This window comes from Callospermophilus lateralis, chromosome 2 (genome assembly GCF_048772815.1).
Source record: "Callospermophilus lateralis isolate mCalLat2 chromosome 2, mCalLat2.hap1, whole genome shotgun sequence".
NCBI classification, from domain to species: domain Eukaryota; kingdom Metazoa; phylum Chordata; class Mammalia; order Rodentia; family Sciuridae; genus Callospermophilus; species Callospermophilus lateralis.
Genome location: NC_135306.1, coordinates 189,808,373 through 189,825,088, shown reverse-complemented (window position 1 = coordinate 189,825,088; position 16,716 = coordinate 189,808,373). Strand labels below are relative to the sequence as shown.

Genomic DNA, 16,716 nt, shown 5'->3' with positions numbered 1-16,716 from the left:
CATGTAGGGAGGAAGCTCTATTACTCCGTCCCTCGACCACCAACTTGTTACTCTGTTCTGGGGGAATAAGGCAGGCGTCATGAAGTGGCAGCAGGACAGCATTCAGTCTGAAGCATGCCTTTTGTCACAGATCACACACATGTGATCTCTGTGATCTCAGAAAGCCCGCCTGCAGTTAGTCAACTCGCCTCGCCCAGTCTTGCTACTGACAAGCCTGAGATCTAAGTCACAGTCTCCTCCGCCGAGCTCTCCATGGTGTTATAATGGAGAAAACATTGTAAGCACCCTTGCTTTACAGAACACATGTTTTACATTGACTTAGAATTCTGAGCAGCACTTTCTGTTTTCCCATTATGGATTCCCAAATCAGAAATCAGTTCAAAAGCCTTGGATCAGCCTAAAGCTACAAGAGATCGAATAGAAGACTTGTGGTTAAAAAAGTCTTAGTGTGATGATCAGGCTCATGGCAGGCCGAGCACTCTGTCAGTCCAAGAGTCTTCGCACTTTCCAGGGCTCCCCACTCTAGGACATCTCCTCTGTCACTGAGCCTTTCTCCCACAGCCTCCATCTCTCATCTGGCCAGCTGCAGTCTGGCACAAACTCCTCATAGTTCTCCTGCTACAGAGAGTCCACCTCACCTCAACAAAGCAAGCTTGCAGGGTCATCCTCTGCTGGCCTTCAAGCCACACACATAATCAGACTCACAAACCGCTCAAATACAAAGCTTCAGTTTTGCAACACAAAGGCTAACCTTGGTCATTCTTATTTATTTACTGAGTCAAACTATAAAAAAATATCATGAGACAAATGAATTTGAACAATGGCTAGTTATTTGGTGTTTACTTGATGATAGTGAAGTACTGTTAATAATAGGAAAAATAATCATATTTTAGTTGTTTTTTTAAAAGCCCACATCGTACATAGATTAATATGGAAACATCTGCAGAGGTAATGATGAAATGTCTGGGATTTGACTGGGATACCCTGGAGGAGGGGGCAGAGCACAGATGCAACTGGCCTCCAACAGAGCTGGTGGGGCTGACAGTGGGCTGTGGGGTCCACTGACCTACTCTCTTCTCTTGTACAGGTTTGAAAGTTTTCAGAACAAGTTCAAATAAATACATATATACCCACATGAGAGTACAGACACTTGTAAGAGATACTGCAAAGAAAGGATAATAAAAACCCAAGGAGTAGCACTATTACAGAATGTATTCAGCCAAACTAACATCAGTGGAGGTCCCACCTAAGTTAAAATGGGTATGCATGTATTTGTGTCTAATAGAAAAAGACTAGAAAAATACACAACATTTAACAATGAGTATCTTCCAAAAGTGAAAACATTTTACTCTTTATACACTGCACACCACTCTACTCTGGTGCAGAGAAAGTATACTTGTATCATGTGTCTGATTTTCAAAGATCAAAAGAGAAATAGAAACAGATTTAAGAAGCACAAACGATCTGGTATTGTGATGCCTCCTGCTTCACTCTTCTTGCTAAGGATTGCTCTGGCTATTCTGGGTCTTTTATTTTTCCAAATGAATTTCATGATTGCTTTTTCTATTTCTGTAAGGAGTGACATTGGGATTTTAATTGGTATTGCATTGAATCTGAATAGTGCTTTGGGCAGTATGGCCATGCTGACAATATTTATTCTGCCTTTCCAAGGGCATGGGAGAGCTTTCCATCTTCTAAGGTCTTTTCAATTTCTTTCTTTAGTGTTCTGTAGTTTTCCTTGTAGAGGTCTTTCACCTCTTTTGTTAAATTGATTCCAAGTTTGTTTTGGGTTTTTTTTTTTTTTTTTTGAGACTATTGTGAATCTAAGAGCATTCTGCTGTCATGTAAAACTGATAAGAACAAATAAATAAATATTTTTTTAAAAAGAGCACAAAAGACATATTTGCTGAGTACATATTTCCCTTCAGTCCCGGTCCTTGTATTTCCCTGAGTAAAATGACTTTTAAGAAGTCATACCACCACAGTAGACTTTAGGATATCTTAAAGCAATCTACTCTGTCATCTAATTTATGAACAACTGACATGCAGCCCCTGATAAAACCATTCTACACTCATGGCTTTTGCCTCCTCTGAGTCCAGGAGCAAAGACAAAGGATAAGAAAAATTAACAAACAAATCTACTATTCCTCGCCCCACAGATGCCACCCCAGTTTCAGAATGAAATACCCCACTGCAGGGCACAGCAGGCCCCATGCTGACGTGTCGCTGGCTACACTACAATCACTCATAATCACACAGAGAGAAAAGAACATGACCTTCCCTCTCCCTGACACCTTAGTACTAGCAGGAATACAAACTTCTCCTGTCTACTTGACACTCTCCACAGAGAAATGAAACCCCATTTAACATGTGCACTTCATAAAAATAAAATCCACCTCCCATGCAGATGCACACCAAAATGTGAAATGTCCCACATAGAAATTTACCTTCAGGAAAGAAAGCCAGAGGAGGAAGGGAAGACACTGCACTCCCCACAGCTCTTTCCCTTCCCTTCTCTGTCCTCAGAAGAATCTATCTCCCTTTCCCAGGACAACCAAATCCACTAAGGAGCCAGCGCATCTCACTGGGCAGAGCCCACCAGGAGGCCCTGTGTGTGACTACACTGCCCTCTGCCGTCCAAAATGGTTTCTACACCAAAGTGAAGGAGGAGTCTGGGGCAAGGCCTCTTCCAGTGATATCTATATTTCCAGATAGAAACTCAAAGCTGACTTGAAAAACTCACTTAGAGAAAACAATCTTCTGAGGCAAAGTAGTGCTAAATGTAGATTTCCACAAATGACAAGGTCAGCCTCTGTCAAGCCAAGAACAAGGCTGGCTCAGGCTATTCCCAGCCTTGCTCAACATCAGCCCAACAAGACAGTGAACTTCAACAATCTATACCTCAAACACTGCCCAGCGCACTCGTCTGGGGTCCAGGCTTGCTGCTCTCCTCAAAGCCCTGAAGAAGGTGTACGCAGCACCTTCTGGAGCCTTCTAAGAGCCTCGGGTCAAAGTGATTCAGTCAGCACATGAGAGGGCAGGCAAATATCATGAGTGAGATCAAAGTCACAATCTTAAGTCATGACATCTGCCTGTTTGGGGAGTTTTACCAGAAAGGAAGAAAAGAAGGGAGCAAGAAGGTGGTGGGGGAGAAAGAGGAAAATAAATGCAGGGAGGGAAGGAAAGAGGGGAAGAAATCTACTGACAGAGACCCCACATCACCCCACATCACATACCTCAAGCATCACTTTATTCATCCACGCCCTCCTCGCCCACCAGACTGGGAGGGAGCATTTGCCAAATTCAGGGAGATCTGACGCATTCAGTCCTCAACCTGCCTTGGGAGTTGAGGTGCTCCAATCAGAAAGCATGACCCAAACTAAGAACAGACAGCTTTTTAGAGGCTATGCTCAGACATGAGCTCTAACTGGCTGTCCCCAGCATCCTCTATGTCTTGAGGAGAAAAGTGCATAGGACAAATTTCTAGTTTAATAAACAATTTTGATTACAAAGAATGTCCCAGCAGGCTCAGGAACACAATCTTACAGGAATAAAAGGATCTTGCATTTGAAACCCATCTCTGGGACAGCCCCAAACATGCCTACCTGTCTCTGGGGACATCCAGGGCCGTGTTATAATCTGGGGGACCTCCAGGCAGCATGTTGAACAACAGGTGATTTGTACCTCGATCCCACCTGTTTAGAAATGAAATGTGGAAGAGAATTCCATGACAATCCTGAAGAAACAGGCAGCCACCAGAGAGCCAGCATGTCCCAAGTGAGCAAAGCAGATTCCCACAAGTCCCAACAGTGCGTAAGGCACTAGTCTGAATCCGTGGAAGGAAAAACAGGTGGACGTGTACTTCACGTGTGTCCACTTAAGAACCATTTCTCCCAATGAAAAACTAAAAACTAAAAATGTGCACCATTTTGTTAAAATTTAAAGCGCCTGAGAACAGCCTGAGGCCAGCTGTGTTCTCGACTTGTCAGAGGCTGGCGTTGTCATTTGTGGAAATCTACACTTAGCACAAGTAAGCTAGGCACGGTGGTGCACGCCTGTAATCCCAGTGGTCTGGGAGGCTGAAACAAGAGGATCTCAAGTTCAAAACCAGCCTCAGCAACTTTGCAAGGCCCTAAGCAACCCAGCAAGACACTGTCTCAAAATAAAATATTTAAAAAGGATGGGGATGTAGCTCAGTGGTTAAGTGCCCCTGAGTTCAATCCTTGATACCAACAAAATAAAAAAATAAGAGGGAGTATCATGCAATATTTAAAATTATATAATACAAGAACATGAAATTATTTGGAAATATGTTTACTAGATATATTAAGGGAAATAAAGCAAACAAAAACATGTCTTGTGTGAGGATCTTGACAAAAAAAATTAAAGATGTACATGCACGTGTATATTTTTTATACAAAACAATGACTGAAAAGTAACATCAAAATATTGATTATGACTACCTCTTAGAGGCAGAATTATAGAATTAATCTTACATTCTTCTTTTGCTTATCTGTATTTTCAGACTACTTAACATAAATGTGTGCTCTGTCAGTTCTTGGGACAGGCAGGGGGCAGTGTATTTACATTTTTTAAGGAAAAGCATGGGAAGAAGAACCGTCCTTGGTTTGCAAACTCTACGAAGCTGGGAACAATGGCAGCGGCCCTGGAGATGAGGACTGCCTCACCCTCCCGCCACCGGCCCACTGCCCACTGCTTACTGCCCGCTCCTAGAGAAGACAGCACAGGGAGGCCAGCTCGGAAGGAGAAGCACTCCTATCCCAGGCATTGGCCCTCTAAGCGTGGTACCTGGAGAGCTGGGCCAGTGCCTGCGCTGTCTCCTTGATGCGGAGTGTGTTCTGGTTGAGCACGTCAATGGAGGGCACAAACAGGCAGGCCCGGTTGATGTCATCAGTGTAGTAGTCACTGTCTGAGATGGCCGTGAGCAGTTCATTATACTCTCGGGAGATGGTGTTGCTGACCGGGACACCAAGGTCGTCCACGTACTTCTTCAGAGAGTAGATATACACCTTGATTTTGTTCTTTGGGTTGAAGCCACAGCGGTAGACATCGAAACATGTATGCATTCTGCAACTGAGGTCCCCTCGCTCAGGGATGGGACTCTCGGCTGGCAGCCTGACCACTGGCACATCACGCACACTACGCTTCTCCACGCTCCAGTCATTTGAGGACTCGATGGAGTGGGGCCAGAACTGAAACATGCCCGTGGCAATGAGGCCCAGGAGGACAATGGAGAAGAGGGTGATGTAGTAGATTCGGTGCTTGGTCTTCATTCTTGGGATGAGGGCAGGACCCCGGATATTGTACTTGACCGACGCACACATAATGACACAGACAGCCTCTTCCTCACACTCCTGGTCACCAGGGAGAGAAACAAGAAAAATCAAGCACTTAGTGTGGCAAATGACGTCCTTGTTTAAGAGGAAAAAACTGTAACATAGTTTTATGTCACTAAGTTTTGGGGTGGTTTCCTACACAGATGTGAAAACACCATTTGGAAGCACTGGAAAAGCACAAAGGGTATCAGAGAAGATCTTTAGTCTTTAAACAAAATATATGTTGATGTTTGATAATGAAGGTTAGAGTGGGCATATTTAGATGGAAGAAGGACTAAATGAACAAGCAGGCCAGGGAAGATCCTGGGAGGGAGAGGAAGAGGGAGGAGAGAGGGAAAAAGTGCAGTGGACCCCTCTCCAAAGGCACAGGTGAACACTCCTCTGGTGCACAAATGTGTGTGACACTTTTGCAATCAAAAGGTAGAACCTAGACCCCTCCCCGCAGAAACTGGGCTAATTATGATTTTCTCTGAGCATAACAAGGTGATAGAAGTGACACTTGAGACTTGAGCCCAGGCCTTCAGAGACCCCACGCCTCTGCTTTTGGCCCCTTAAGCTCTTCCAGCAGTCATGCTAGGAGGAAGCCTAGGAGGAAGCTGAGCTCCCAAGTGCCCTCAGGTGAATCCAGCTGAAATCCTGTGCTGAGAGCCATTAGCCAAGTAGGTATGACAATTTCCTTGCCAGCATACCCCATGTTGCTTAGAGGAAGGACTCGTGGAAATGGACTTGCCTTGGACATTTTGCAGTGACATTGCATGTAAGGTGACCTTGCTCAAGGACCAGGGCGGATCCGGGTTTAGGGCGGATCAGGGTTTAGGGCTCTCCTTGGGTTTAGGGCGGTTCCAGATTTAAGGTGTACACTGCTGGGAATAGGGCGTATCCTGCTGCCTCAGGTGTGCCTGCTCCTGTAGTTCCCCCAGGAGTTGAGTTTTCCCGGGATTCAGAGAGTATTTGGGATTTTCCCCCAGAACGTGGATTTCCAGAGAACGTGTGTAGAGTGCCGGTGTGAGTTCGGGAATAAAGAACTGTTTGAATCTACAAAGCTGTGAGTGGCTCGTGATTTTGTGCCCAGCCAGACTGCGGCAATCCTGCAGAGCAGAGTAGCCACCACTGGGGAGCTCTGTGTTGACTGCGGAAGCAGGGGACATGAGCTGGTGGCAGTTGTTTTAAGTCACTAAGTTTTGGAGTGGTTTCCTACACAGCAGTAGGTAAATACCAGAACAGCCAACAAGCATCGTGGGCTGAGACATAAAGAAAGACGTTTCATCCTCAGCTGAAAATGTGGAGCTCCCTGCAGACCACAACCCAAGCTCCTCACCAAGCCCACTCCCTAGATGCTGTGACGCCTAGATGCTGTGTGGAGAGCAGAGCCTACAGAGTGACTACATCATGTCATTGACTTACCACTGACTTTGACAAGCCACTTTGGCATTCCGCGTGTCAAAGCCCAGTCTACACAAGGGTCCCACTCCACTCACTGATCTGTGAGACAGCTGACTGTAAAAGGAAGTCACTGAGAAGCTCAGACTCTCACTTTGCTCAGGACAAATGGAGCTCTCCCTGCACAGCCCACACAGCACTAGTGCTTCATGGCCCCTGGCTAAGGACAGCCCAGTCTTGATGACAGTAATCATCGTTAGCTTTTTGAGTAAAAGGCGCTGGAAAGTCATGAATGATTTCAACTTGATCTCTCTTGAGACCATGATTTGGAACATATCAAGGAATTAGCTTGACATGGGCTAGTGTACATGTGTTCATGAATTTTAAGCTTAACAATTCTCATAATTGGGGGAAAAGCAATAGCCATTCAACATATGCTGATTAGTGGCGGGAGTGGGGGTACTGGGAATTGAACCCAAAGATGCTTAACCACTGAGCTACACCCCTAGTCCCTTTTATTTTTCATTTTGAGTCAGAGTAACAAAAGTTGCTTAGGTCCTCACTAAATTGCTGAGCGGGCCTTAAACTTGCGATCCTCCTATCTGAGCCTCCCGCGGTCATTGGGGTTACAAGCATGCACCACTACACCCGACTTGCTAACTTATTCTATAATAGAAATATGAGCATAGAGTTATTTCACATCTGTCATTCTAACAACCAGCAGGACACTCCCAGTCTGTCCCTAGGCCCCACCACCTCCAGGCCTACCCTATGATATGACTTCCCTGCAACTCTGTGTGTCCCTCCTAGAGAAAGCTCTGAGAGGTGGGGACAAATGCATGCCAGGAGATGATCTCTACTGGCCCTCATGCAAAAATTCCCAAGGAGCTCACAAGGGCCACTCACACACCAATCAGTGGCTCCCAAACATCCCAAGGGTGAGAATCACAGGGAGTATGTTAAAGCAGATTCCTTGGCCCACAACTGGAGCTTGTTCTTAATAGTCTAAAATCAGGTCATAGAATCAGTCACTCAGCAAGCTCCTCAGGTGCTTATTTTGTGCAATCATGTCTGAAACCTTTCCTAATATTAAACAACACGGTAGTTTTCAATCTTTTTTTTTTTTTTACCTAAAACCTGGAGCATGAAGTACATTGAATATTGTCACCCAACACAGACATGTGTGTATTATAATGAGTTTCATAAAATGGCATTTAACCCTAGCACACAGGAAACACATGCAATGAATCCTCTACTTTCCTATTCTGCTATACTATTGCTTTTTTTTTTTTTTAATAAATCTGGGCCCTAACATATAAGATCAGTTGTAGCACCCAGTTTGAAAAATGCTATTTTTACATATAGTGAAACTGGATTAAGGGAACAGTAAAAGGATCCTTATGTACATGCTTTGTCTGAATTTCAAGCTGGGACATGTCCATCAAAGCCAATCTATTCAATTCCAAAGGCTTGCTTCCCTGGCATATGTGGATCTGACAGGTTGTCTAGTACTCCCAGCTCCTGTTATAAATATTGGCTGAAGCACAGCCACTGTTGTGGCTCACCACACTAACCCCATGACCGTCCATCAGTGTTCTCCTTGAATCTACTGCACACTCATTCCCTGCTGGAGCATTCGCTGTATGTACTCAGTAATACAGCAAAAGTGTGAAACTTTTGGTTAGTCTCAGAGTTTCATTTTCCTGGTTTTTAGGTTTATAAAACAAAAAGGGATGTCTTTTTTGTATTTCCATGAACCTACCTCCAATTATAATGTTGTTTACTAAATGTACCAAGAATTTAGCACTAAAACTCAGGCCTTTGAAAATCTAACTTTCAGTGTAGAGTGGGAAGTTGGATGAATCAGTGTCTACCACACACAGAGCAGGTGTGTGTGTGTGTGTCCCCAGACGTAGTTAGGGCATTTACCTACAACTCCTATTCACTCTTGGCTAGGGGTTGCCTGGTACTAGTATCAGCTCAGACCCTAACTCAACAGCCTCAACAGGTATGGATATTATCCTATCCTTTAATAGAGCTTTCTACAGATACGCTTTTTATAAGCTATTTTCAATCTAAATCCACACCCACGTCTCTTGTAAACCGGGTAGCCTAAAGTAACCAATCAGACGGCTGTATCTTCTCCACATACATGGGATGGATAATTCTTTCCTATAAGATGTGATTCTTTCCTTTATCCTTAATATTGATCTCCGGAAGCTGGCCCCTCTAACATGAGCCCATAAGTGTCCAGCCCACCAGTGGTTTCCATGGCTGATGTGCTCTTTGATGTCTGCTGTAGGAGGCAATGGGATTGTAAGAGAACCAATGTGGTTTCCCTTTCCATTCTTTGTGCTCTCCTAAGAGCCTGAATAAGTATCTTAAAAGTGCAAAATACTATTAGAAAATACTATTTGAAAGGGACATTATAGGACTTTCTTAGCAAAATGGCCACAAAATACTATTGCTTAGAGGAAAAGAAAGTAAGTATAGAAGAATAGAGGAAAGTATTTCCATTCATTTAGCACAAATAAGTCATTTGGTGAAATAAAACACCAAAAAGGAAAAAAAAAAAATTCCCAGCAGCTTGGGAGGCTGAGGCAGGAAGATTGCAAGTTCAAAGCCAACCTCAGCAACTTAGCAAGGACCTAAGCAACTCAGCGAGACCCTGCCTCTAAATAAAATACAAAATAGGGCTGGGGACGTGGTTCAGTGGTTGAGTGCTCATGAGTTTAATCCCCAGTACCCAAAAAAAAAAAAAAAAAAAAAAAAAAAAAAAACTATCCACACACAAGTTTTACTAGTTTTTATGAACTATAAAAAAGATACATCACAACAAACCCAAAATAATAATGATAATTATTATTATTATTATTTAAACGCTTTTTCAAAAAATAAAGCTGGCTACAGTGGTGCCTGTGGTGCACGCCTATAGTCTGCACTTCTCAGGAGATGGAGGCAGAAGGTTCTCAAATTCAAGTTCAGCAGAGAAAGAGACAAAGCCAGGGTAAGGCATGCAAGTCGTTATTTGCTTGGAAAGTGATCTCTGAAAGCCAGAATGAGGAAACAAGGAGAGAGATGGGGAGCAAGGGAAAGCCAGTAGCTGGTTACTGCTGTGGGTAGAGGTAGCTAAGGGCCTTCTGACGACCACATGGACTCCATGCTGGCCCTTAGGAGGCTGGGAAGCTACAGCGTTTACCTGCAGCTCCCATCCACTCTTGCTAGGGGTTGTCTGGTCCTAGGATCAGCTCCGACTCTGTACTGCACAGCCCTCTAAAGGTCTGGACATTATCCTTTCCCCCCTCTACAGTTGTCCTGTTAAAGAGCTGCAGTTCCCTTGCAGAAGGGTGGGGGTGCTGGTCTACACTTGGCAGGGATGTTACAAGGTCCTTTTTCAGAGAGACCTAGCCTCCCCCTTAGTCCCTGGGACATGGGTCTGAGCTCTGGCTCACGTCAGAACACCAGGTGAGGGATGGTGATCTTTCTATCTCAGCTTCTACTTGCCAGCCCTTGCCAGGCTAAACAATCAGGCAATACCCTAACTGGCTGCTCACCTACACTGCCCTCAGGAGCACCATGCTCTCTTAGCAGCACAATGGATCAAGACAGCCTGCCAGGCTGTGAGTCCAGCCTTGCTGCCCATTACGGCACCGCCAAACCTCCCAGAGGAGGCAAAACCGCGCCAGGTGGGAACCACTAGTACACATCACTGTCTTATGCAGGCCTCAAGCAGTTGTCCTGCTAGGTCCTTAAACCCTGATCATGAGACAACACTCCCATGGTAACAGACTCTCTCTCCTCCCCCCACTTGTAGAAGATTTGCTCCACACATTCCCCAGGTACCTACTGGTCCACATTAGCCAGGGCCAGCCAGGGCCTACAGGCCTACCTGTTAGGGTCATTTGAGATCAGAGGGAGGGAGATCTTGAGGAGGACAAGCATTGGTCCTGAAGCGGATACCTCAGTGAGGGCTCTGCCCTTGCCAAGCTAGGAGAGGCTGCTCTCCTCTGCCACGAAGGGCAGGAGCTCTGCTGGCCCCGGGTCTAAGGCAGAGCAGGAGTTCACCGTTCTCAGCACCTCCACCCAGTCTCTCCATCCTGGTGCTTCTCCCCTCTCACAGGCCCTGCTGTAGGAGAGGTGACCAGTGAGAGCTGCGCCTTCAGCCTCCTTTGCAGTTCTGCCACAATCACGATTCAGTTCTGGGCCTGACCTCAGTCTGTCCTCCAGCTGCAGGAGAGAGGGCTGCAGAGACTCCTGTCTTTTACGCTGCACGGGGTTGACATCTGGCTGACTTGAGCCCAGCATTCTCTTAACCCAAGGCTTCTAATGGATCCAACAGGAGCCAGCCAACCCCTCCATCCTCACAACCACTGCTGGCCACACACCCTCAGTGCTAGAGTACCGTGTTGGCCGCTGCTTTGCCTCCTACCTGGATCTCCTCCCAACTTCCATCCTGAGAGTCTTACAGTTGTGATACTAGAGAGCACCAGGGGTTGCCAGCCTCTCACTGCACTGATAAAGGGGTCCTTGCTGCCACCTGAGGGTGAAGGGTTCAGTTTCAGAGTACTCTTCTCAGGGCCTGCTTTCTGGAGCCACTGCCTTAGTCTGTGGTCTGCCAAACTAAGAAAAACATCTTGGACCTGAATGGCTTGCCCACGTAGGTGGATTCAGACAGCCAGAGTGAGGGAATAAGGAGGAGTATCAGGGAAGAACAGAAAGCCTTCAAGATACCCGACTGAGCTGGTCACCATACTGAGCCAGGCAAACAGAGCTGAGCCTACCTAGGAACCCCTGCAGATTCAAGCAGAACATACCTCAGATGCACTGGAAGCCAGGGCATTCCCCACCAAAGCCCAGCCTTAGATGCACACTCCTCCCGGCTCCTGAGTATCCTTCACAGTTAAGCAAATGCTCAAGAGTCTGCATCAGCCTCTGAAGAATAAAAGCTTAGGCTATGGCAAACACCTGGGGCAGAATAAGCATTTGTGATAAAAGAAATGGGGGGTGAGACATGAAAGCCGGGGAGCTGGAGACCATCTCTGAGAAGCCACCTACCTTCTGCATATTCCATTACAGCACTTCCAGTGTTATCTTAGTTACATACTTGCAAGTCTGTCTCCTTTACTGGTTGTGGTTTTCTTGCAGTGAGTCTTGCTCAGTATCCCCCAGCTAATACCAAGTCCAGAACACATGAACAAATCTCTCCTCCTCAGTTCCATTGGCACACAGGTTCGAGTTATTACATGGTGAGGGCTTCTAATTTTTGTCTTTGCTGAATTGGAAAAAATTTCCAAAAGGGAGAAAAAGGCTAGCTATTTCACAGACTCTGAATTTTCTGTACCCACCCTTAAACACCTCCTCTCCCCCTACCCACCACACATAAACACATCCAAAGAACATCCCTGATCCCTGCACCTGCCCTCACAAACTTGTGCTGAACTGCCTCCCTTATGTAAAACTTCCTGCCTAGATTGCACCACTGATGTTCCTGACTCGGGGCATCCCAGCTGCACCTCTATAACATACAGAACCAACTTTCACAGGAGTTTTTACATGCTGAAGTACAGGAAGATGGATATCTCTAAAACCATCACCAAGGAAATGAGTTGTCATCTTTCCATTCCAAGAGGACGCTCAGAACCAGCAAGAAGTCACAGGCCCAGAAGGGGACAGAAAGAAAGGAAACTTTTGCAAATGAATGTTTGTTCCATATAACGGCAATCTGGATCAAAAAAGGAATCTCAAAGCTCTGCAAACTTCACCCTCCTTTAAAAACATCAAATGCATCCCTGCAAAACACTGGAATCTTCTGGATAGCTGAATCTTCTGGGCAATGAGTCACTGGAAAAGTCTTTTAACCCCAAGCTACTGTCAAGATGAGATGCATTTTCTGTTCCTGGAATTATTTATTCCAAAAATTTGCCTGAATAGCATTTCTTCTGTGCTTCAGATCATATTCAATCCTTTTATCCATTTTTATTTTTATTTAATTTTATTTTTGGTACCAGGTATTTAACCCAGGGGCACTTTACCACTGATTCACATCCCCTCCTCCCCCACCCCAGCCTTTTTTATTTTTGAGACAGGGTCTCATTAAATTGCTTAGGGCCTCACTAAATTGCTGAGGGGTGCAAGGCCTCGAACTTGAACTTGCAAACTTCCTGAGTTGCTGGGATTATATGCATGTACCACCACACCCAGCTGAGACCAACGTTTTCAATCGCAATTTCTTGTCTTTTTAACCTTTTTAGAGAAGCCCAAACAGCCTTCCAGGACCACTGCCACACTAGAAATTAATCAATCTGCTCCAAAAAACAAAGGAACCAAATATGAGCAAAAGCAGGAAAATCCACAATTCATTGCCTTGCCTGATGATTCTTTACAATTACACTATGGCTAACTGCCTCTAAAAATGGTTTCCAATTTAAAAAAACTGTGCCTTTTAATTGTGGAAATGATAATGTAATTAATACAATCAATACCACTAAATAACCAGTAACTATACTGAGCACTTACTACATGCCAGGGTCTGTTTCAAGCACTTTATTAGTGTTAATTTACTTAATCTTCATAACACTGCTGGGTGACAAACTAATACTGCCCTTATTTTACAGATGGAGAAAGTACATAAAGGCAAGTACTTGTCCAATATGACAAAACTAGAAAATGTCAAAGTTAGAATTCCAAACACAGCAGGCGTCTAGCTCTAGAGCCCACTGTCCATTCACACCCGCACACGCAACCAGGAGGCTTACGTCTGGGAAAGGGCAGAGTGATAGAAATGGAATCATATATTTTATCACCATGAATAGACTTTGAGCTCTGAAACATATAAACCCAGGCCAGCTGAAGTATTTAGGACAATTAACTCACAAGAAAAGTTAGATATATTTCTATCTCTGGGCAAACAAGCACAGGACCCTCCTGGAGGAGCGCTTCCCCAAGCAACTACTGGGGGAGTCTCCACACTATTCCGAGATCTGCTCCCACCACCGGTACAAAGCCCCAAAGGCCTCTGAGCCTCCAGGCGACGCCCTGGGCCAGCACGCCCTTGGCCACCCTCCGCGGGGTGCAAGCCCTGCCCAGGAGCCGCAGCAGTGCGCTGGGCGCACCCAGGGGCGCAAGGCCTCGGCATGGGAGGGGCGGCAGCCGGGAGCCAGGAGCCGGAGGGGTGCGGGAGCAAAGAGAGGGCGGGCGGGGGCAGTGCGCGAGGGGGACCGGTGGGGAGGCCAGCGGCATAGGCGCAGCCCGGAAGCGGGTGCCAAAATCCTAGCGTCTCCACTGAGGGAAGTCGTTTCGGGGTGGCCTTCCCCGGGCCTTGGCTGCCCGCGCGTCCACCCCGGGGCCAGGCCCCTGCGCGCCGCGCTCACCTCAGCCACGGCTGCCTTCCGCTCGACCTCGCGCTCGGTCACCGGCTCATGCCGCTGGGCGCGGGCCACGGCCGCCCGGGTCCGAAGGCGGGGAGGTGGGGGCCGCCGCCAGGGCCAGGTCTGCGCGAGCCAGCTGGGAAGACCGCGCCGGCTGCTAGGCTCCCCGGCGTCTGACACACCGCTCACTGCGCATGCGGGAGCGGCCGGGCCGCGCCCTCTGCTGGACAGGAGGAGTCAGGGCACCGCCGGGGCTTCTTCCCAACAGGCTCCAAGGTCTCTGAGCCTGGTTCTCAGCTGGAGAAGATGCACACACAAAGAAGTAGACACCACACTCCATCTGTAAAAACCGTCAAAGATGATAATCTTTGAGTATAATCAGTGCTGTGGAGTGTGCAAAATTTCCTGGAGGAAACTATCCTGCAAATATCAAATATCCTGGACACTATTCTCAATATTTATCAATAGCAAAATATTGGAAGGAACAAAAATAACCTATAGGACATGATTTGGATGAAATAATGTGATAGTGTGTGGGTAAGAAAATATTGCCAGGATACATCTTAATACAACAGCATGGTCCAAACAACAGGTATAATCATTTTTAGGTTAAATATGTATATGCAAAAATAGAAGAGATAAAATATGTAAGCAGTTGCTTATTTTCAGATATTTGAATAATAATTTTTTCTCCAAGGAATTTAAGAAACAACTGAACAGTTTCAGCAATTGTGTAGGCAGAAATACAGTCGTTTTCATTTTATTTCTTGATTATTCATTTGACCCAGCCTTATAAATGCACAGTAAAACCTGTTACAAGGAAGTCAATAAAATCTGAAATCACAAATAAAAACACAGAGCGATGTTATTGAGAGATGCATGAAACAACACCACTGGGCCTGTTTGCTGCCTGGTGGGAGTTCTGGTTCTAGCTGCAGAAGCCAAATCCTTAGGTTCCAGCTGCACCTTAGCGCCATCTGGTGGAAGTTGTCACTGACAGCTTACTCTTATTCATTGAGAGATCTGGAGCTCTATTGAGGCTTCCAGCAGCAGAAGTGATTTCAGGAATAGTGTGGACTTAATGCCTGCTTGTCACAGATCTAGAGACTGGAATGACAGCATGGGAGAGCTGGGAAGCCCACACCACACCCTCCTTTCCCACATCTGATGGCTCTGATCTCCAAATCCACACCCCCAAAATCCTCGCCCCCATGATAGGAAATTTAGCACACATACAACCCTAGGAGAACTGAAAGGGTGGGGAGCAGTACCCACCACCAGTGGTATACATTCCCATTTTCCCAGGGAACACTGGCTTTACTTTTTATAATAGTTCAACACTAGTTATTTTGGCTGGGAGATTGTGGGCTCTTCATCATGATCTTCTTTGTATTTATCTGTATTTCAAAACATACATGTTTAAAATCAATCATCTGTTCTTTCATTAAACGAGAACATGCTGTGATCAATAACTGTGTTATACACGCCCTCTGAGGAACCCTGCCTGTTCTACTGGCTTTTAATAACCCTAAACTTGCATAGTGCCTGGCACACAGTAAGCGCTCAGTGTTTGTTGAATGAATAAAGGGTGCCAGGTGCTGGGAGGAGTCAACTAGAAATGAGACCAACACACAAGGGAGATTACTCAGAGCAGAGAGTGGAAAGTGCCATCAGAGAACAGAAACCAATGCCACAGTTTTGAAAACAGAAGGAGAGTGCATCCAATTGGAAAGATCTAAAATGATTTCAGTCAGAAGGGGTATCTTTGCTTGTCTCAGACACATTTAGGATTCTGCCAAGTCAAGAGGTGAAAAGGGCATTCCAAGAAGGAAAAAATCATGAAAAAGGGGCATGTCTCAAGGAGAAGCAGTCAGAAACAGCAAGTCTTCTACAGCCCAGCGTGGTGAGAACAGCAGAGTGACATTTCTAGGACTACAAATCATGCAGGTGACTCGAGGGGAGAAGGAATAGAAGCTGGGATATTGGAAGCTACAGGCATAGATTTATTCCTGGATATTATTATTATCTCCTGAGCATTATTCTCCAACAATGCAGCATAGCCACTATTTAGATGGCATTTTCATTGCATTGGGTATTATAAGGAACATAGAGACTATTTAACGTACAGAGGGAGGTCTGTAAGTTACATGCAAAGACTCTGCCATTTTTTGTAAGGGATTTGAGCATCTGCAGATTTTCCTATCCACAGTGGGACCTGGAATTAGACTCTGCAGATACAGAAAGATGGATCTATATGAAATACCAAACAATTATGTTTATTCTGTCTTAAAAACAAAAAATAGTTTAAAAATAGAAAATAGAATAATGTTTAGAACCTCAATAAACAAAATTACATCTCTGCTAAAATTTAAAACTCAAATAAATCAAAACAAGTTAGATATAGCTAAAAATGTATTCTGAAATAACTGAAAGAAAGACCAAAAGAAGTTACCCAGAATGTAGCACAGAAACTTAGGAAGAAGAAAAATAAGAAAAATAAATAAATAAACAGGCATGCAGGCAGCAGGCCAGTCTCTCCTATGAACAGGAGCAGGTCCAGAGGGAGAAAAGTGGGAGAGGCGGGCAGAAGCGATATCTGGTGAGACAGTAAA

The 16,716-nt window shown here is 45.5% G+C and overlaps 1 protein-coding gene across 1 annotated transcript in view; it reads right to left on the bottom strand.

Annotated features, from left to right (window-relative positions):
* Ext2 (exostosin glycosyltransferase 2) overlaps nt 1–14,276 on the bottom strand; it is a 143,260-nt gene extending 128,984 nt beyond the window's left edge. The window contains exons 1-3 of the mRNA XM_076847075.1: nt 14,108–14,276; nt 4,810–5,375; nt 3,606–3,695 (exon numbers count right to left, since the gene is read on the bottom strand). Of these exons, the coding sequence (XP_076703190.1) occupies nt 3,606–3,695; nt 4,810–5,345 (626 nt within the window). The 5' untranslated portion in view covers nt 5,346–5,375; nt 14,108–14,276. The remainder of the gene's footprint in view (nt 1–3,605; nt 3,696–4,809; nt 5,376–14,107) is intronic.
* Between the last annotated feature and the right edge of the window lie 2,440 nt (nt 14,277–16,716).